General features: G+C 36.5%; 1 protein-coding gene across 4 annotated transcripts; it reads left to right on the top strand.

The window, feature by feature from the left end:
• The first annotated feature begins 350 nt into the window (after window positions 1-350).
• LOC134842580 (BTB/POZ domain-containing protein KCTD8-like) lies at window positions 351-21,653 on the top strand. 4 transcript variants are annotated; one of them, XM_063858982.1, is made up of 6 exons: window positions 351-644; window positions 2,096-2,273; window positions 5,351-5,827; window positions 19,428-19,725; window positions 20,241-20,358; window positions 21,360-21,653. In XM_063858982.1, exons 3-6 carry the CDS (start codon window positions 5,374-5,376, stop codon window positions 21,414-21,416), a joined length of 927 nt encoding a protein of 308 aa, XP_063715052.1. In that variant the 5' UTR covers window positions 351-644; window positions 2,096-2,273; window positions 5,351-5,373; the 3' UTR covers window positions 21,417-21,653. The 4 variants fall into 4 exon arrangements, with proteins under 4 accessions (XP_063715052.1, XP_063715053.1, XP_063715054.1 ...); XM_063858981.1 differs by lacking the exon at window positions 351-644 and adding an exon at window positions 645-702 and having other exon boundaries at window positions 1,967-2,273; XM_063858983.1 differs by lacking the exon at window positions 2,096-2,273.
• Window positions 21,654-22,274: the final 621 nt, after the last annotated feature.

The following is a 22,274-nucleotide window of genomic DNA, read 5'->3' as shown; positions in this document are numbered from 1 at the left end:
AAAACTGCATTTAAAAAATTCAATTCCGCTATAAAGTTGTCTGCTTGGCATTTAAATAGCTGCACTCTTGTGGAATCAGATGAAAAATTTATGCGGAAATCCAACAAAAAAAAAACTTTTCAAGTCAGATTTTTTTTATTAAGATCTAAAATGCTACACTGAACTTCATCACACTAATGCCTTGTAATGACAAAACTTCGCACGTCAAACAGATTCATTGTCATTCACCCCTTCCGTTGCAACTTTACGTTTCGCTCCGTTGGGACCCGTATTAACATTAACCACCTGCGTGATTAAAAAGCGAACGAAAAACTAACAATTGATCAAATTAATAAAACAGGGCCCTGGGGGCTTCGGGCGCCAATTACTGCTGGGCGGAGATAAAAATGAGAGTTTTCCTCAATTGCGAATTTCGTACCATAATATTCATCACCGATTGCTGAACTTAAACCCACTATAGCCCCTTGCTTCCTTTTTTATCAGCAGAGGGACATTGTGAACACATACATGCATGCTCTTTATACTGACATATACTATGCTCCTTATACTCTAAAAATAACAGGAAGACAGAACAATCTTACACGACGCTTTTTCCCTGAAGACGAAAGAGTAAATTTTCTACTTCACACATTTACGGAGGACAGGTAAAAACAACACTTACAATAGTTCAGGACTAGTTTAATAGATTTTCTACACCTTGTAGTTAGTTCCATTACCTAAACAATACCTAAATTGGAGACTTTCGGAGAAGCAAACTGCTGGGGTTTCGAGAAACAATTATTTTGTAATCAAAACTTTCAAAAGTCCGGTTGTTTTATTGTTTTTTTTGAAAAGGAATGCAAAACAAAACCTTATAATTGTTTTCTGGAGAGCTTATGAAATGAATTTTGCTAATAGTTAATAAAAAACTGGCAGATCGCAAAATGATTACAAACCACAACCACCAAAATTCAACTTTTTCAGTTCAACGAAGCGAAAAGTTATAGTATGCAAAAAATAAAGGAAAGAATTGCTTGGGTAAAAAACTGATTACGCAATTTGAAGAAAAAAAATTGTCGCAAAATTTTTTTAAAATAATTTTCAAAAAATTTCCAAAATTTGTCGACCTTTGTTTTGCGTCGACCAAATTAATTTTTTGAGCTCCCTCAAAACACTATATTTTTCCCTAAAACAATTTTCGCCGCTCGCAATTTTTTCAAAAGAAAAAGTGCCAGAAAGGCCGTTTATTTTTAAAAAAGCGCGTCCTTTTTATTATAGCGCTCGCTCTTTGGCAAATTCAGCTTATTTTAAGGCCGAAGGTGCATTTACACATTTTTAAGGTAAATCGACCAAAATGTTACCGTAAGACAAAACCAAAAGGGGGGTTCTTTTGCTTGTTAAGAGGGAGTGCGAAACACTTGTAAAAGCCCCCTCTTCTCCCTCCCCTCCCCCCTAAATTCGCGTTCGCTCCTGAAAATTTTGTCTAACGTGCGTCAGATCTTAAATAGAAAATCAAGTTTGTATCTTTTCCAGTTTTCTCATTAATGTTATCATTGTCTTTTTGAATATATCACAGCTTTTTTAACTTTCCAAAACTAATTTTAGAACTAATTTTCAATTTTTTTAGCGTCTTCAAATTTTCCAATTGCATGCAGCATTATAATTTGTCTATTTTTTCAATTTCCATTGTTTGAATTTTGCGGTCGAGTCTGCTTTCAAAGTACCATTATGGTAACACAATACTTCCTAAAAAATTTCTGCAACTGCAATTCAAACACACTGTTAGTCCTACATATGCGTACAAAGACATTGAAAAAAAACGAAATCCGAAATCAATTTTGAGATTGTATTTGCGCAGTTTGTATAGAACTAGATTGTATTTCAAAAGCCCTATAGTTGACCCAATGTAAACATAGTTTCCTTCTTTCGTTTCCTGTTTCCGCGTTTTCAGCTTTCCCGTTTCGCTCTAATGAAGCGCCCTGCTTAGTCCTTATTTAGCGCTAAACGGATCAACAGGGCATTGTTTTCCTTTTACCTTGACGTTCAGCCTAACAATTCTATTGTAATCTATAATCTTCCAATATATGACAACTTGCGTGGCTAATCCCCATTATAGGCTGACAGTTGAGCGCGTAAAACGGGAATTAGTAGTCGATTATTAGCAAAAGCGAAAAGCGGCGCCTATAACGGGACAAAAGCAAACCAGCGCGACCGAGGAATATTTACCATCGTCGCACTTGAGCGCTCCCAGAAAAAGGTTTCAACGGTACAGGAGAGAAATTTCACGCCGAAAGGTTGGTTATATTTTACAGAGTCAGAAACCTTAATTGCCATTCATATCATAAAACTTATATACTTGACTGTTATGTTATAGTACAGTCATTGGTAATCTATAAATGAATAACTTGCATTTATTGCTCCAAAAAATGAAAAATAAATTCAATCTAGAGCTATAAGATACAATACTAGAACTTTTTCCGGCTCTTTTAGGTTAAGCTTCAGTTAAAAATTGAAGCGATTACATGTCGGAGAACGCTTACCCAATCAATCAGGTTTTGGGTTCTCGTTTTGCTATAACTTTTGCAATCAAGTTCAATAGTTAAACAATTATTTGTTAATGAATGAGGTAAGTGATTTTGAATAATTTTTTTTCTATTTTTCCAGAAAAAAAAGCCAATTGCGCTGCATGATTGTCTAATTAATTATAATTACCTACTTTTTAGTTACGTCTGACCTTGAAGATACACACTCCTTCGGAGTGAATCTGTGTACGTTTCAGTGTTCGTATTTTATAGAACATTTTATTAGAGTTTTACTTTCGTATCACTTTATCTTAGCTTAGTTTAGTTTAGCGTTTTAATGGGTATACTATTTTAACATTTTAATATGGTGCTGTCGGCAGGATTTAACACTTTAATAAGCGGTAAGGTTAACAAAAAATGTGGCACAAAATTTATAAAAAAAATCTGTGTTTTTGATTGAACCTGTGTTTTATTTTTCCTTGAAAATTTCTGTTGCTTTTTTTATCCAGCTCGTATTTTAACGAAAAAGGATATTCTGATTAACAAATACTTTCGACAAATCTTTGCCAAAAAAACTCGGTTTTAATACAAAACATTTTAAAAAAAAGACTATTTGTTTTCAATATATGTAACAATTTTGCGTAAAATTTGGGCCATTGATTATTTGCAGCCAGGCAAAATGAGATATTGCTCCATGAATTAGCAACATTGTCGTATTAAAATTGTGTATAAAGGCAAAAACGAAACTGTTTTTACATCACGGCGAAGTCTTGAATGTTTCAAGGCTACTTCAGGCAAATTTAAACGTTTTTGGTCGAAATATTGATGAAATAACCGAACAAAATTTCTGTTTAAAGTACGCTTGAATATATTTAGCGCCTCTTATCTTGATAAAAAGCAAACGACATCCATCATTTCAATTTAATGTGCCATCTCATATGAACAAAAAACATCGCGCGTTTACTATCCAAAATGCGCAAAATAGCAATTTTCCTCGGATGCCAAAATAGCAGGGTACAAAAATTGGCAACAAACTCTACTGAATGAAGCATATATATCATATGTTAAGTGAACAATAAGATTCAAGTCAGTTTTTCGATACCGTGTTGGTTTGTTCGAAAAATTGTTTTAAGACCCAAAAAGTAACGTTGAAATATGAAGTTCCTTGAAAACAAAAGAATCTATGTTTTTTTCTTTTGAAATAAAATTAGGCTGATAATATTCAAATTTTCTAATAACACAAATAAAAATCAAACCGACCTTTTTGCATCGTTTTTGCAATGAATTCAATATTCACGACCACTGAGATTAGTTTTCAACTAGTGAAACTTTGCACTATTATATCAAATATGCAAAAAAAACTTTGTTTTTCAATTTAAGTTTAACAAAATATTTTGCTCAAAATTTCATGAGAAAAAAAACAGATCAATCACTTTTATTTTTGATGCGGTTTGTTCACAAACTGAATGTAGCCAAAAATTTTAACATAGATCATTTTTAAATTAAGATCACTCTCGACTAGTTTTTTTTATTTCACTAACTTTCACTGAAACTGTTTCAAATAGTCAGAAAACATTTATATACGCTGACCTCAAAACTTTTGCAAACGATATATATATACGTTTTAATTTAATCGGAATTCAATCTTTTTCGCTAGAAACTACTTAAGAGTGGTTAAAGGGCAAACGAAAAATTCAAGACTACGCCTTGATATCAATAACTTTGACCGTGCTTAAAAAGCTTGTGTTTCTCTAAAAATTTTCAAATCTTTTCTGTCCGTCGCTAGCGTATGATATTTTTATGTGTAATGCATCGCTTAAGTGAGTCAATTTGAATGCTACGTTTTTTTTCAAATCCTACGATTTTTAGGTCGATTGTTTACCAATCAAATATCGCTTGTAAAATGCTACGAATTTTTAGTTGCGACCTTTTTATGAAACATTACAAAAAAATACGTTTTCTGGTCGCTCAAAATGAATTAACTTTTTGTGAAATTATTTTTTCCGAGTTCTAAATTCATTTGAATTAATAACATACGCTGAAATAGGGCAAATTGATTTTTTTGTTGATTGCTATCCTTTTTGATCATCTGGAAATACAAAACTTCTTTTTTTTTGCAAATGAAAAATTTCCAGAGCAGTATGTTATATGCCTTTTTTTAGTCATCTGATCAATCAAATTGTTCAAGATGGTTGGCTAGAAATTAAATTAAACGCAACTTCCTTCTTGAAATCAATTCATTTGCAGCGGAAAATTTTGCATTTTTATGTGATTGATCGAAAATGATCCAAGCGATAATTAGAAAAAAAAATCAATTTTTTAAAAGTTCAATTTTAGGAAAAAGAATATCACCTAAAATGATATTTTTTTTCTGAAAAAAAAATTCATAAATGAACTCAAACTGAAGACGCAGAACAATAAGTTGCTCTCAATTTTTTCAGGTTACGTTCATAACCGTAAATTCATATTCTGAGATTTTTTAAGATTAAATCATATACTTTCAACAAAGCTAACTGAATTGTATGCATTGCATAGTATCACGCCATAATAAAAATTCAAATGGCAAAAAATCAGCCTGAAAGAAAAAAAAGAAAGAAAAAAAAACCTCAAAAACAAGATTATTTTAACTATCCCCCATTTGGTACCTAGTGAGGAATTGCCACTCCTTATAAAGAACTAATTAAATGATTAAGCATTCGTAAATCTAGCACCTAGTAAAAAAGTCTCCCCTTTTTGGAAAGAGGTTGAATAGTTAAAAAATTCGAAAAATACCTTTACAAGAAAAAAAAACTGAATTATTTTTTTCCGTTTAAGGTTCCTCTAAAATGTACATTTTTTACTCGTGTTAGGTTCATTCTTACTTATTGCCGAAATGTCATCGAGCGAAATCAAACCGGACGCTATGTCAGCGGTCGAACTATTATCACCTGCAAACGCTACAGTTGTCGAGTTAAATATTGGAGGACAGACATTTACGACCACTATTGAGACGCTCGGAAGATACGAGAACTCTCTTTTGGGACTAGTTTTCTCCAAACTCAACAATTCTAGTTCTGTTCCACTTTTACGAGACACAAGAGGACGATTTTTCATAGATAGAGACGGAAATTTATTCAGATATATATTAGACTACTTAAGAAACGACACTTTGACGTTACCCGAAAAATTTTCCGAGACGAGGCGTCTGATCGACGAAGCTAAATACTACCGACTGCACGGACTAGTTGACGAGTTGCAAACGCGACAGCGAATTCTGAATAAATATGAAACGAGAGCAAAAGATGGACTGACCACCAAATTGTACCAGACAAGTCTAAACGCATCAGGTTAGTAAACTCAATGACTCACACCAAGGTAAAAAAAAATCAAGTTTAAGGAGCCCCCCCCCCTAAGAGTTTAAGGAGCCCCCCTAAGGAGCCCCCCCCCCCTAAGAGTTCCCCAGATAACTTGACTAACCAATTATCTACCTAGGCATTGGGGGTATAATTTCTCAAAGAGGGGATGGAATTTAATGAGAACTTTTGATGACATCGGTTTTCAGTTTTTGGGCTTTTTGAAAAACAAAAAATTTGCGTTTTTTCAGAAGCCTTTAGAAAATTGATAGATTTTAAGGTCAGTTGGTCAAAAATGTGTGTCGTGAAATTGTACCCTTAGATAATTAGTTGGTCTTAATCGATCCCCTCCCCCTCCAAATCCCCGCTTAGTACAGCCAATTTCCGCAACATTTTTATCCATTATAATAATTTCAAAATAAGTGCCAACAAAAAAAGGATGTGAGTTTTTTTGACGAAATAGAAAATTTTGTAACAATTACTCCGCAGAGCTTAAAAAAGTAATTTAGTCGACTTAAAAATGGTAGGCGGCTTCAACTAATCCGTCAATTTTCCAATATCCGGCTTTCGTCCACGTGAAAAGATGAGCCTGCGTAATTGGTTTGTTCTAAGCTAACATTGAAACCTTAATGTTTTTTTTTAAAATAAAATGAAAATTAAAAAGAGTTAGTAGTTTTTTTTGAATTCCAAAAACTGTATCAATTAGAAAACAAACTGTACCGATTAGATTTTGAAAAATGCGAATATGCGAAGTGGCATGTCGTTTTAAGTCATAACTGGTATTGGTTAGTTAGTTCACTAAAAATGACCAAAAAAAACTCGCCTTCGAAGGCCAGAGCATCATCAATCGAGTAGAATGGTTAACTTTTTAGATTTTAAGACAGTCCATTTAACCTTTTTTATAAAAATTATTCCTTTATTATCCAGTTTTTGGTTGACTTGGGAAAAGGTCTTTATGTAACTAAGCAAGTTGTCCCATTTGTTTCCTCCTTAGAGAATTTTGAAGTATTCTTTAGTGCAAAAAATGAATTCCGTGTGAAGACTTTCTGCTGTGGATATTTCCATATATTTTCTATTCAAGTCTAAAGTATCGTTTTGTTTTTTTGAAATTTGTAGAACATTTTTGATCTTTATTTATTATTAAGTAAGTGGAGACTGATTTGGTAAATGAGTCATAAGAATAAGTTATTAGAAAAAAAGATAATAGAAAACGAAGAAAAAATTATTGGAGATATAATCCGTAGCTTCCAGTCTGAATAATTAGTTGTCTGAGAAACGAAAACGGTTAAAATTTGAAAATTAAGCCAAAATGTAAAGGGTCCGAAAGTAATCTGAATCGGAAAGTTCATTCTATTGAAATTAGGTCAACCACTTAACTCGCAATCATTTTGTAAGAGGGTTCCTATAAACTCTATACCATTTTATGAAAAATTTTAAGTTGTTTTTGTTAGCATGTCTGTTGCCAGCTGAACTATCACGTCCCCAAAATCTAAGGTGTGAAAAGAATTGGTACAACGGAAAACGACGGAATATTTGTACTCGGTTTTGCTATAAAAAAAAAATTTTTTTTTAAGTTTCGTAGAGCATCTGAACGCTATTTTACCGATGAACATTTAGAAATTATCTTATAAGGCAACTCTGGTATAATTGGTGGTCACAAAATTTCTAGTTGTTATTAACAAAAAGGATATGCGGCGAATTCACTTGTCTCAAAACCCCTCCATGAGTTGGAGCAAATAATTGGTTCGAATAAACTGTCAGTGGACTTCAAAAAACGAATAGGACGCGCAAGAACATCAAATTTGTTTAGAATTTCAGAAACTGAAATTGTTAATTAAAACTGTTTTTTGGTACGAAACACTTATCGACTCAAACTCAAAGATCTATAAGAAAACTAAACGATGCATTTTCTTTAGGTAGCGGGGGCAGTCTGAAAAAAGGTTCAAAGTTTGAACAAATTTTTGTACTGATAGTCAAGTTAACAAAATTTCGGGGTTACGGAGTGTAGCAAGATTGTCAGCAGGTGTGAAAAAGATTGGAATTAGTCAATACTTGTTAGAAAGCGCAAAATGCTAAAGCTTATTGTTCCGACTTTCGATACGAAAGTAATGGAATATTTGTGCTCGGGGTTGGGTTTTTTTTTCTTCAGACAAATTTCGACTTTTTAACTAGCCATTTTTGACGGAATTTTCTTTTATCATTCAATAGGTATTGTTGTCCTGAGCTCAAATTTGAAAAGATATTTCACCTGTGATCATTTTTCGCGAAGTTATGGGGGTTTAAAGATTGCCATTTCGGCCAATTTGGGACAATTAACGCGCGATATATTTCGCACTATTAACGCGTAAGCGGAGAGTTAATCCGTCTTAGAAATCGTTCCAAATTGGTTGAAAGAAGCTTATTTGCCAAAAATGATTTGTTACAAGGATCAAAATCTATTGTTTTGTACTTTATATGGCGTGTGGGGGGATGATTTTCATTAAAAAATTTCAAATTAAAAAAAAAATTTCATTTTATTTTATTACATTTAATTTTTTAATGTTATTACTTCTGCATAAAACCTTAAAAGGCAGTCGCAACATTCAGGGCTTCGCCCTGATACGAGCAGTCTTGTCTTGAATTGTGATCCAAAACTTTCTGAAAGTATCAAATTTCTTGCTCGCAGCAAGTTGACGCAATCAATCATATTTTATAAACTACCTTTTTTCTGGATAATGAATCAGGGTTTGATTTTTTTGGTGTGTTCCTTTCATTGCTTGATCGCTTGTTCATACTTTTCCCAACATTTCAAAAATGGGCAGGATTTTCTTGGTCGGGTTTGTATCTTTCTGTTTTTTTTTCACGCAAAATTGCTTATCCCAAAAAATCATCGTAATGGAGGCAAGGACTTACGATAATGAAGCCTTTTCAATATTTTTACAAACGACCTTTAAATTTTTTTATATAAAGGGTCCCAGCGAGCAGGCTAATTATAAAAGGATCAGCCATGAAAATTTGGTAAGGCCAATTCTTTTAGCGCTTTTTTGGAATATAAAACTTCAAAACGATTTCTGAAAAAAAAATTGAAAAAAAAAACGTTTCATCTATCTTCATCAGAATATGCTCAGAACATTCTGTACTAAACGCATAGCAACCAGCTATCCTTGTTTTTTGTCTTTTTTTCGATTTTGTAAGCCTTGAGAAGATGAGCTCTTATAATGTATCAAAAATATAAATCGCTTATTTCAGCACTGAGAGACCTAAAAACGGATCTGTATGTCTAATTGTGATCTGCCTGGCAGTATATTTGTCTTTGTTATTTGTAATTTTGTATAACTACCTCCAATGTAACTGCTTGAAAACAATTTGATACGATTGCTATTATTATCAATTGTTAACAAAAATTTGTTCCAGACCTAAGGGCAGTTTGGACATTTAAGGCTTTGCCATGGTACAGGCATTCTTGTTTTCCTTGGCTGATAAAAGTCCCTCGCCCTAGTGACAAAGCATGAATCAAACTACAAAATATCTAACTAGACGAGATTATCACCTCATCTACAACTGTAAAGGGAGCAAGGCTAAGTTTTACATGGAAGTTATCTCTTACCTTTACATTATTTCAACTGATTTTTTGACATCAAAGGTGTTTTATGGAAGATAATTTGATAATTTATTGAATCCTAGTGGAGCCGTAATCTGATTTAAGCCAAATAACGTCTTGCGTTTTAAGTCTTACTCTTGATAAGAAATTTAAACCCTATTCTTTTTTTAATCTATGAAGCGGAATGTCTTTTATGTGAACAGTCTGGCAAAAAAAACATATCTACAGATGTAGTCTTCAACTCAACTTGTGAAATGTCAATAAAATTCATATAAAACAGTAAAATAAATTTCTTTTTCTTTTCAAAGCAACCCAGACTTGGTGTGAAAAAAAACTCAAATTAACGTTTTTCATATGATAAGGAAAGCTAATATCCGGCTTGGAAGTTATAACTAAACATAAACACCCATTTTGAAAATTGGAAGCGTCTTTAATATCGACGTCGGCTGATTTATTTGACGGGCGCAAAGTTTGATAAAAAGTATGGTTGGGCTGGGCAATGAAACAAAAGCTGAATGAAATGAATCTATCCTCGGGGGAAATTACACCGTGCAATTTGTTCATCTTTGAACTGGAGTCACTCCGACTGATTTTTGTTATTCCCTTCTTGCATTTTTTAACATGAACAAGCAACATGTCCAAAAAATGGCATTCACGAATGAACACAAACACGATGATCTCTAAGCATTAAAGTTTTTTCAGCAGCTAAATTTGAACTTGGTGGTAGATAATTCTTTGTTAATCCCTACAAATTCTTCTCATAATGCCAAGTTTCTTTTTGTACTTCAGTTTTTTTTGGGTCGAACATATTGATAGATCGATTACTTTCTTGAAATTAAAAGCAAACCGTGTTTTTACGCCGCAGACCACAATTTTACATGGAAATTTGCTGAAAAGCCGTTCGTAGGATTATTTTAAGAAACATCATTATTCGACGCTAAAGTATCAAAACAAAATCGTGTTTTTATTACCTCTCTCTTGAGTTGAAAAACAATTTCAGGGTCTTTTGATTTTAAAAAAGGCTTTTGATTTCAGCAAAATTACATGTAGTCCTAAAATCAAGAAAATCACCTGGGTGTAAAATCTTTAATGGCTGTCCGTCTGAACTCCTCAATAAAGACTCCACAAAACTAATGGATTGAATAGTTCGCAACAAACGATTCTCCAATTGTTAAACAATGCTACATGCAAATTCTCCAGTTGTATTTTTGAGAAATATAAACCGCTTAAATTGTAGCAGTTTATTATAACTGCATAAACGCCCATGTGTCGTCTTAGTGTCATGTCGTCTTAATGTCCTGACGTTTTATTTACCAGGTATCGGATTGTCGCTTGTATGCTGTTATCTTCTAAGCTTCAGCATCTAACAAGAGAAGTCTTTAAGACTTTTTCGACCAGATTTATCGTTGACAAAAAATGGAATTATAACTGAAAAAAAAAAAGGTTTCGAAGTACAATTTCATACGTTTTCACGAATTGAAATGATTTGCCTACAGGTTATAAAATGCTAGTCAAAAGGTTATTTAAAACTTTATATATTGTACAAAATAGAAGCCAAAAAAATAACTAAATTTCATCACCATTTCGCTAAAATTGGGATCTTTTTAGCTATCCCCACGATTTAGGGGGGGGGGGGGGGAGGTGACGCCTCTTTTCTTAGGGATTCGAGCCCCTGTCGACCCAAAGGGTTCCCCCTTTTGAGATATCCATCTTTGGTGACGGATCCTAAAAGTTTTCTAAAGGCGCAAAAGGGAAAGGTTCATTACTATGTACAAAATTCACATATGCTTAACCATTGAACTATTTCTTTATAAGTGTGGCAATTCGCTACTAGGTTGCCTAGGAGAAAATAGTTAAAGAGAACTAAAACTGCGTCTGGATAGACCAATTTCAGACCAATTTTTCTCGGAACAGAGATCTGTTTTTCTCGATACTTTGGCCATTTTTTTCAAGGACATAAAACATCATTTGTTCCCTATTAGCTTTCGTTGATATGAGAATTGCTAGAAAAAAACCACGGTATATCATTGGTCCTTTCTTTTTGAGTGGTTAGATTTTAAAAAATGCGTCAATAAATGGTTTTTGCAAAAAAAAAATGTTATTTAAGAAGACAATTTATCCACGAGGAAAGTACCAACAAATCTTTACAGGGAGCCGCTGGTTAACATCTACATGCAATTTTTTTGGTTATTTCCGGGCTGGGTAATGTTGCCTCAGGGGCGGATTTAAGAGGGGGGGGGGTGGACGCCCCTTTTCTTAGAGATGCGACCCCCAGCCGACCCAAAGGGTTCCCCCTTTTGAGATATCCATCTTTGGTGACGGATCCGAAAAGTTTTCTAAAGGCGCCTTTGGCACCGTTATATACTAATTTTAGGGGGGAGCGCGCACCAAAGTGCGATTTTTTGGTCAAACGTTTCCAAAAAGTCCGTAAAAATGCCTTTTTTGACCTGTTTTTTCAAAATTTTGCTTGCGGCGCAGAAAATTCGACCAAAACAGGGTCTTTTTAAAGCTTTGCGAGAGCTCGGAAAATCAATTTGGTTGACCTAAAAAAAAAGCTCGACAAAATCCCTCGAGAAAATCCTAGATCCGCCCCTGTGTTGCCTCATCCTCAATCAACGATCTACTGTTTTGATGATTGACAATGTCTTGCTCTTTCAGTTCGTTTTGTGATTAGAATCTAAAGGGTAATTTTTGATTGAAAATGGATGCCACGAAATTGTATCTAAAAGTGCTGTGGTTGGGAAAAAGAGGCGGATTTCTTGTTAGTCAATGCCAGACGTCCTTTCCTTCTGTCATACCGCTACTGCAGTAGCAGTATTTATTATACGTATGTACAGCCAACCTCTGGTGTTAAATCATTATTTTATGGTACGCTCAAGGTCATACATAAGTGATGACACTGAGACTAAGTGAGAGATCAGAGTACTTAACAATGATCTATCTCTCAGTACATAAGAAAACAAAGAAAAGAGAAAATCTAAATTCAATATTCAGAATACAGTATTGAATTCCAACTTGTTTTCAATTTGATATCGCAACGCATATCACATGGCGCAGCCAGCAGGATTCGCAGCTCAAGACAACAGAACGGATATGGGAATCCCGGTATTTTGGGCATCAGCGAATCTAGACCCTCCGTGGCAATTTAAAATTTGGTTCGAACAATTTCTCATGGCGGTTACGGTCAAAGAAAATGTGAACCCAGAGATTATTTTGGAAGAACCAAAAGACATATTAGAGGAACCACCACCACGCCCGGAAACGCCCAGGGATGGGGAGAACGAAGATGCGAGGAACGCTAGAATTCTTAGAGATAAACTAGCTACAGACAGAGTAGCATTGGAGAACGAAGAGAAAAGAACAAGAGGCCCACGAGTCGGACACAATGTCTTCTACAACGAAGTACAAAAGAAACTGGTGTCACGACTATTTCTATCTTTGGGCACTGAGGGAAAGAAAAGATTCCTACAAAAGAATCCGCACGCAGAAATATCGAAAATGACGTTCAGAGAAATAACAGAGTTGGCAGAAGTCTCGTTTCAAAAAGTGAAATGTGTAACATACGAGAGATACAAGTTATTTACGAGAATGCAAGAATCTGGAGAATCTCTGGAATCATTCCACGCAGCGTTAACTGCTCAAGCAGCCCGATCAGAACTAGGAACATTGGAAAATGAAATAGTGCGAGACTTGTTCATCTCGAAGATGAAGAACATGACATTACAGGACACGTTGACATTCGAAACTCTGGATCCAGAGGAAGTTCTAAAAAGGGCTATAAAATTCGAACATAGCAAGTTAACCACAATGGCATTTCAAAAGACTAATGCTGCGGCTGCAGGAGGATCAAGTAGCAATTACACATCGGGTGTAAGAATAAAACAGGAACCTGTAATGGCAGTTCGAAATTTGGGGGGGAAAACCAAAACTCCAAATAGAAGAGAAAATAATAACAGACAGAATAATAACAAAAATCAAAACACGAAAACAAAACCATGTAATAGATGTGGAAGGACGTTTGAACAAGGACACCTAAAAAATTGTCCAGCGATGGGAAAGGACTGTAAAAACTGTGGTAAACCAAATCATTTCGCTAAAATGTGCAGATCACAACAAGTAAGTGAAATTGCGGAAGATTCGGAAGAATCGATAGTGGAATGCGACCAGATCAGTGAAGGTGTTGGGTCATGTAGTGAATTTGAAGTCATGTTGATACAAACTCAACAACCGGAAAATGAACGAGTTTCAAAATATGTGAAAGATCGAATAAATGAGATGAGAAAAGAAACAAACGGAAAAGTGGTTAGAGTTCAGAAAATAGACTCTATTCGAGATCCAACATTGAACCGCGTAAAGTCACTAAAGGCTATGGTACGAATAGATAACCAGATTATTCAGCTAACAGTGGATACTGGTAGTCCTGTCTCATTTCTTAACTGGGCAACGACAAAAGAAATCATGGAAAAATCAAACAAAGTGAGATTCATACCGTCTGACAAATTGAACTTACAAACAAAATTTGTGGAGTACAACAAACAACCGATCAGTATCCTGGGAGCCCTAAAAACCAATCTGAGGTCAGCGGGCTGGGAAGTTAAGGGCGCAACCTTTCTGGTATCAGAGCGAAAAACTAGATGCATCATGGGATTAGACTTGCAAGGACAAGTGGGAATAGTGACTACACAAAGAACAGCGCCAAAAGAACTCACCAGGTTTGACGTGCTCATGTGCGAGCAGTCGGAAGGTTGGAAAGAAATATTTTTAAATAAATTTAAGAACTTATTCGAAAGGCAAGGCATTTCTAAAAACCACATCGTCAGTTCAAAATTCAAATACCCACTATGTCCGATACAAGAAAAGGGGAGAAGAATCCCAATTCATATACAAGATAAAGTCGAAAAAGAAATCGAGAAGTTATTGACAGAAGGTCATATAACAAAACTTGATAAGTGTACAAGTGATTGCTTTATCGCCCCGATTGTGATAACAGTAAAGAAGGATGACTCAATAAAATTGGCAATGGACGCGAAACCAATCAATAGACAATTGTTCAAAAACAAATACCAAATGCCGAATGTAGATGAACTTATTGATGGGGTAAGCCAGATTGTAACTGAAAACAAAAAGGGTACGCTATATTTTTCGGTGTTAGATTTGAAATATGCGTACAGTCAACTAAAATTGGCTGCGGATACAGCTAGGCAATGCAACTTTAACATTGTGGGCGGAAAAGCAACCGGAACTTACAGATTCTTGACAGGATTCTACGGACTAGCAGATATGCCAGCTGAATTTCAAAAGGCTATGGATAGAACCATAAATCACGCTAAAAACACGTTCTGTTTTCTGGATGACATACTTATTGTGTCAAAGGGAAGTGAAATCGAACATGCCAACCTAGTAGAAGCAGTATTAAAGAAATTGGATGCGGAAAACTTGGCACTGAAACTATCAAAATGTGAATTTTTCAAACAAGAAGTGAATTGGTTGGGTCATCATCTCTCAGAAGAAGGGGTTAGACCGAAGATCACTAAAACGGAAGCGGTAGTAAACTTGAACCCGCCCAAATCCCTAAAACAACTAAGGTCATTTCTAGGAAGCATAAATCATTTAGCTAAATTTATACCTAACGTAGCAAGTCTGACAGAAAAATTAAGACCACTTCTTAAAGAAGAAAATCAAAAGAAAAAGTTAAAAAACATGAAACTCCCGGTGAAAAAATTCGAGTGGGGGGATGTTCACACACAAGCATTTAATGCTATAAAAGGAGCTGTGGCGAATATTACGAAAGTGCATTATTACGATGCAAATCGTGAAACACGAGTTAAATGCGATGCTAGCCATGATGGACTAGGGTCCACTTTAGAACAACAAAATGATGAAGGGTTGTGGGTCCCAATTTCGTTCGCATCCCGATACCTAAATGCTCAAGAAAAAAAAATATTCAAGAAATGAGTTGGAATTATTGGCAGTTGTTTGGGCAGTAGATAGATATAAACACTACCTTCTGGGGAAACCATTTACCATCGCAACTGACCATAAAGCGCTTACAACAGCATTGGATGTTAATCAATCGAACAAGACCTACCAATCACGCTTAACCCTGTGGGTTGACCGGTTACTGTCGTATCAGTTCAACATAGTTCACATTCCGGGGAGGGACATGGGCATACTTGATTATTTATCGCGTGATCCTTTCAATGATCCCTGGCCCGAATCAGAATTAGACGAAAAGTTTGTAGTAGCAACAATAAACTCTTTTCATGAAGCGTTCGACTGCTGGAACAGTAGGCTTAAAGATTCAAGGTCGCTCAACCGGAACGAAAACGTTCTAGAATGTTCTAGAAGGAATGTTAGGAAACAGTCATCAAGTAATGATTGCTATAGCAACCAAAACGGTCAAAACCGAACAAAGCTCGACCGGAACGAGAGAAAACAGTTTCCACGACTGCAAAAACAGCTGAACACAACAGTTCAACAGAAACAAATCACTCTTTCGTCAAATCAACCCAGCAAACAGTCAGTCTTAAATAATTGCAAAATAAAAAAACGACCAGTACCGAAAAAAATAGAAAAAACAGACTCAAGAATCGAGATGTCAGAAAATGCAAACAGAACATACGACTGGTGGTCCAGCTCACCACAAGATTGGCGGAACGAGGAGCGTGAAGAAAGCCTAATGGACCCAAAGTGGAACCGATCATTTTCCACCAATAACGAACTCTCGGGAGAGGAGGAGATCACAGAGACAGTACAACGTACGAGAAAAATTATACGAGGAGGCAGAAAAAATAGGGACAGCTCAGACAGCGAAACACGTCAAGCACAACGAGTAAAATGGTCGCTGGAACCGGAACAACAACGAATAGCGGACCAAAGACTGCTCTCATTCTGGCAGCTAATAGGCGGAGAAAACAATGTTCAGGAAAATCGAGAACTGGTGGCCGATACTCAAGAAGTCAGGGACAATTTGGAAGACGAATCAAGTCCAACATCGTCAAAACCGATCGCATCGACAGAACGAAAACTCAGTGAGGTGAATGTAATAGAAGTCGACCTTACAACCACAGAAGAGGCGGAGAGTGAGGAGGAAGTATGCTCAATTCAACCGCCAAAGGGTCTAGGAAAATCAAGACTGCAAAAGCAGCAACAAGTAGAGACTCTGGACAACCTCGCAAAACTGTTCGACAAAAACTTACTAGCAGAACTGACCACAGAAAACACGTGGATGGACCGCCTCAGGAGAGTGGTAGAGAGAAGGGACAAACAAGGATTCGAATTGATGGGACCCTATACAAATCCGTTGTGGTCGCAGATGGCAGTTCAGGACGACTGCATCTTGGTGAATAATCGGCTAGCGGTACCAGTTCAACTACGACAAGCTGTCCTCAAACGAATACATCGGGGACACCCAGGACAGGAAGCGATGTTGGGAGCAGCGCAATATCTGTGGTGGCCACACATGAATAAGGACATCGTGAATTTGGCAGAGGAGTGCCGTAGTTGTACCAGATATGGTAAGAATGTTAAATACCTTATTTCGAAAAATTCGTCAAAACCACTACCACTGCTCACGCAGCCGGGACAGGAGGTACAACTAGACTACGCGGGGCCTATAGAAAATCAGAAAAGAAAAAAAATCTATCTTTTAGTAGCTATTGATCGATTCTCAAAATTTCCATCAGTGAAGGTTACAAAATCCACAAGTGGAAAGAGCACAGTAAAATTCTTGAGATCATATATCGACACACATGGAGTCCCTGAATCAATTCGTTCGGATCAATTTTCAGGCTTTAAGGGAAAAACTCTAAAAAAATTTTGTTCGGAACTTAATATCGAACAAAAATTCTGTCCGGTGGGGGATCACAGAGGTTGGGGGTTGGTTGAACGTACAATTCAAACAATAAAAAGAAGACTGGGAGTGATGATGCTCGATGAAAATAATAAATCAATCAAATTATGTCTCAGTATTATAATGCGAGATTTACGATGGAACAAGCAGAAAACAATTCAAGTATCCCCGTTCCAAGCACATTTCGGCAGACTACCAAAAACAGAATTTAAAATTGTGAGGGATAGGTTTTTAAATAATTCTGATTCTTTAGACAAACAACACTTGGAACGCTCAGCACTGACTGCGTCTCAAATGAAACGGAGGATTGATCAGTCGAGAGAGAATCTCAAGATAGTGCGCAAGGGACAACTGAGCAGGGATACAAGCCCACTGCACAAGCAGCAGATAACATCGGACAGAGACAAAGAAAGAGCCAAAGCCCTAAAGGAATTGTTGGAGGCAAACGCCCGATGGAACTACGAAAGAAGGGATGCAGCTAAAAATGACATCAGGAAATTAGTGGACGAGACAGGTCAACTCAATCCCGATCTTCGAAAAGAAATGATTTACTCTTGGGAAAAAGGATTTGTGGAAGATAAAGTAGAAAACCAATGCAAGTCACCACCCAAGACAATACTTAGAAAGGACCCTCTAAGGAAAAGCGGACAAGCCCTAACCAGACCACTAAAGGGGAAAATAGCTTCAGAAACGGAATCAACAATTAAGACATCGGCCGGTTCGATCTATAGAAAATCGGACATAGCTCAATCAAAAACCGTACTTACACAAGAAAAACAGAGAAGCACAAGTAAAAGTCCATCGTCGGAACCTACAAAAAAGTTCAAGCGAGTCAGTTCTCCAGAATTACTAGAGGAGCTGGAATCGGAGGATGAACTCCAAGGAGAAATGGAAATTGCAAATGAAATGAACCCAACAGAGCGCTTTCAGAAGAGCCAAACAATAGTCACTTCTAAGGACACAGAAGCCGGGGGAGGACTGAATCTTGCAATAAAAAGAGCTAAACCAAACCTGGCGGGACCAAAATCAGCAGAGGAAACAAACACGAACAAGCCGGAAAAGAGCGGAAAAGAGAAGAAAAGCCGAAGCAAGCAACAACAGGGGACCAACGCAAACCAAACTGCGACTGCAGTCAACTCGGAACAAGAGCAAGCAATATCTAAACCGGATTCGGTCACAGCAGATACCAAAATCCAGTCGAGCTCTACGCCGAAAACCAAACAGCGTCCGAAACTGAAGGGCATTGACGCGCACACCCCTTTGGAAGATATAGTGGAGACGTTTCACAATAGAAATTTGGCACCGTCTGACTGGGAGAAGTACGCGGACCAACTGTTAAAAAGAGGGGTGCAGCGAGTTGCGGATGAACTTAGAGAAAATCCTCAAAAAGGCTCAGAATTGGATACAAACTTCGAACCACCACAAGGATTCTCGGACGAATCAAGTGCGGAAGAGTCAGGTGTTCGACGAAGTTCTAGACAAACAAAGAACAAAGAACCCAAGCGATTCGGAGATTCGATAAAACATTCAATCAAAGAAATATCCGAAAATCTTACAGGAAGAGGTCTTTTAAAGGAGGCACTTAAAGAATACAGAAACCAACTGAGAGATTTCAAAGATCGGGACGACAGACCTTTGGAGTCAAAAGTGCGACGACTCGAAAGACATTTATTTATGCGAAAATTCGGATATGCTACTTTAGATGAAGGAGTAGATTGGAACCCGAGTTGGGAAATTGAGCTGGAGGAAAACTGAAATTTACATAATCCATCTAAAAGACTTTCTTCAGAACTGAGTAAATTGAACTCTTTTAAATAAATTATCCTACTGATGTTGTATAATTTATTTCTTTCACCGAGGGGGGTGTGTCATACCGCTACTGCAGTAGCAGTATTTATTATACGTATGTACAGCCAACCTCTGGTGTTAAATCATTATTTTATGGTACGCTCAAGGTCATACATAAGTGATGACACTGAGACTAAGTGAGAGATCAGAGTACTTAACAATGATCTATCTCTCAGTACATAAGAAAACAAAGAAAAGAGAAAATCTAAATTCAATATTCAGAATACAGTATTGAATTCCAACTTGTTTTCAATTTGATATCGCAACGCATATCACACCTTCCAACAAATTCGCTACTTGAAATTGTTTTTCAGACGACGAACTGAAGCCGGAAGAAACGGACTCAAATATGACAGCTGCCGGTTCAACTTCTGGTGCGTTGTCAGTGGGAGCTTCAGGAGTTTCGGGAGGTGTCGGAAGCCCTGGATTTATCACAGTTGGATATCGAGGCACCTTCGCTTTCGGCCGAGACGGACTGGCCGATATCCAATTTAGGAAAGTGATGCGGATACTCGTTCACGGTCGAGTGAGTTTATGCCGAGAAGTGTTCGGCCACTCGTTGAATGAGTCACGTGACCCGGACAGGGGAAGTGTCGAGAGATACAGTTCAAGGTGAAGATCACATTTTGATCTTACAATTTTTCGGAAAAATCTTAAAATCTGGAAGAACTGTCATTTTCCTGAATGGCTGTCTAATTCCATGATCAAAAGCTCGATTAAGTCATAGTTCAAAAGTTACTAAATTGTGTTCTAAAACCTCAGAAAAATCCAAACAAAACTTAATTTGAAACAAATAAAAAAGCAAAAAAAATGGGGCGAAACTGGCTGATCGCTTGCGGAAAATGGTTTTCAGTTTGTAGGATTTGCTTAAAGAGGCTGCCTTGTAGTCATTTAGCCCATCTTAACGTTTCAATTTACCATATAAGTTTGCTTAATTCACCCGAAGTCACAAAATTTTAACAGGCCAGCAGCTTTCATTTTTTAAAAAACTTTTGTAGTTCAGCTTTTGTCGTTAGTTCTCCTTGGAGCCTAAATTTCCCCTATTAGTATGACTGTGTTGCCTTGTTGCGGAATTTGAGTCTTGTAATGTTTAGTCAATGTTTTATACGTCTCGTACCAAATTTCAGATTCTTTCTCAAGTACAATTCTGTGGAACAGGCATTCGACCAATTGACCAAAAGTGGGTTCCAGCTGAGGGCATCATGCGCCAGCTCCGCCAACGGGACCTCCGTAGCCTCCGACACTGTGAGTCATAATAACTCCCCCTGTTTGTTAGTAAATGTTAGAAATACCGTTTCGACAGTTTTTTTAATTGTCAGCACCCATCACAATGCCTGAAGATTTTGCCAGCAACCAGTCTCAACATAGTGTCCCCACTTAGGAGCAATCGTTCAGAGACTAAACTGCTAGAGGCCAAAGTTTTCAATTGCGTGCCAATGCAGTGCGTTTTTTACGTCTAAGAAAGGCTGCAAGGAGACATTTTTTCTCAAAAAATGGACAAAAAAAATTGATTTAATAATATAAATATAAAAAGAACAAACAATCAATTTTTAGCTTACGTTGCGATAGCTCGATAGGTTTCTTTCTTGCCTTGCTAAAAATGCATCTTATATTTTTAGTTTAGGACCTGACAGGATTTGTTTGTCTTTGGAAGATAAGGTAAAAAGGAAAGACGCTTCAAACGTTTTTACTCGAAGAATGGTATAACAATGATTAAGGATTAAGGCAGTATGATTTTTAAAATTAAATTCACCAACATCTTTTGAGGCCTTCAAATAGCACCTTGTAGTTTATTTCTAATCTGAACGAACAAATGAGGAATTCTTTTTTTAGCTAATTGAAGCGCATTATTTTTGAGACACTGAACGCATCAAATGAATTAAGATTAGCTTCTCTGCCCTTAACTTGTACACTTAATTGGATTACTTCTATGCTTGTAAAAGGATTTAACTTTAGACAAACTTTATTATTGGTTTTACAAAAGGGCGAATTGTCGTGGAGTTAAAAATAGGGTGTGTAAGCATAAGGGATTAAATAAGGCGGGGTTAAAGAGTGATATGCAATTTTGGTATGTTTTTCATGCTACTGTTCATCGGATTTTTCTCAATTCATTATTTTCTGTTGATATATTAAGAAATTTTTTGCCTCTTTCCATTCATTTAAGTCAATTTTGGTTTCAAAACCTGGACTTTTTGTCTCGTGTTATTTCTCGTCACTTAATTTAGAAATTGTTCTTCTATTTTCAGGACAACGAGGAGACGAGATGGATGCACTACACAGAATTCATATTCCACAGAGAGTAAAAAATATGGAAGATGACAAAAACACAAGCTCATCAGCAAAGAAGTCAAACGCTCAGAATTATAGTTCACGCCTAATTGTTGAAAAGTCTCATTTTGGCTCGCACTGATTTGGCACTAGATTTGGCCCTGAAGTTTGTTATTGCAGATTTTGTCTTGTTCCAAAAATTCTCTCCCAGAGGCCGATAACCGCCAGATATTTTCATGAACTCTACGTGCGTGACCAGGAAATGGCAAGCTCACAACACGTATCAGCCCAGTTGTCGAAATTAAGGTTTCCCAATCAAACAAAAAGTAATTTGATAAATGGGAGAAATCTGCTGGTAAATAAAAAATACCTGCTGGTAAGCGGGACCAAACCTGTCAGTTTTTTGTAGGATGAAATTGTTCTTGTGACAAAACCTGTTAGCCGCGGTGATTTCATCAGCGACAGAAGCTAGTTCTCGTGATAATCACGGGTTCGTCAAACAATCTAATGAGTCGGAAAAATTTTTTTTTTTATGACAAAAAAATTGAAACTGTTCAAATTAAGATATAAAATTTAAAACTTGTCAACAATTTGGCGTCAACTACAGAATAAATGGTTTAACTTATGTACAAATATCAAATCTTGTGCTCTTTTAGCTCATTTAGTTACCCAGCCCTGAATATTATTACCCTGCATTTACATTACAACACTGCAATCTGAACACTCTATAGTTACAATCAAGTGCTCTAACAAATAAAAAGTAAGCCGAGGATTTCTCATGCTTATTGTTTCCGGTACCATAATTTGATTTTATAGATTGATGTAAATATCTGTGACCAAAACTGAAAAATTAAACTACCTTTAGCTATAATGCAGTTCATACATTACGCTAC

Source organism: Symsagittifera roscoffensis, chromosome 3 (assembly GCF_963678635.1).
Source record: "Symsagittifera roscoffensis chromosome 3, txSymRosc1.1, whole genome shotgun sequence".
NCBI lineage: Eukaryota > Metazoa > Xenacoelomorpha > Acoela > Convolutidae > Symsagittifera > Symsagittifera roscoffensis.
The sequence above is the reverse complement of the archived record's forward strand: the minus strand, read 5'-3'. Positions and strand labels throughout refer to the sequence as shown.

Excerpts from the sequence above, each read along its gene's own strand:
- LOC134842580 (XM_063858983.1), top strand. The coding sequence starts at position 5,374 with ATGTCATCGAGCGAAATCAAACCGGACGCTATGTCAGCGGTCGAACTA. Across the intron at positions 5,828-19,427 it reads GACAAGTCTAAACGCATCAG|ACGACGAACTGAAGCCGGAA; the intron begins GTTAGTAAACTC and ends ATTGTTTTTCAG. Across the intron at positions 19,726-20,240 it reads GTCGAGAGATACAGTTCAAG|ATTCTTTCTCAAGTACAATT; the intron begins GTGAAGATCACA and ends ACCAAATTTCAG.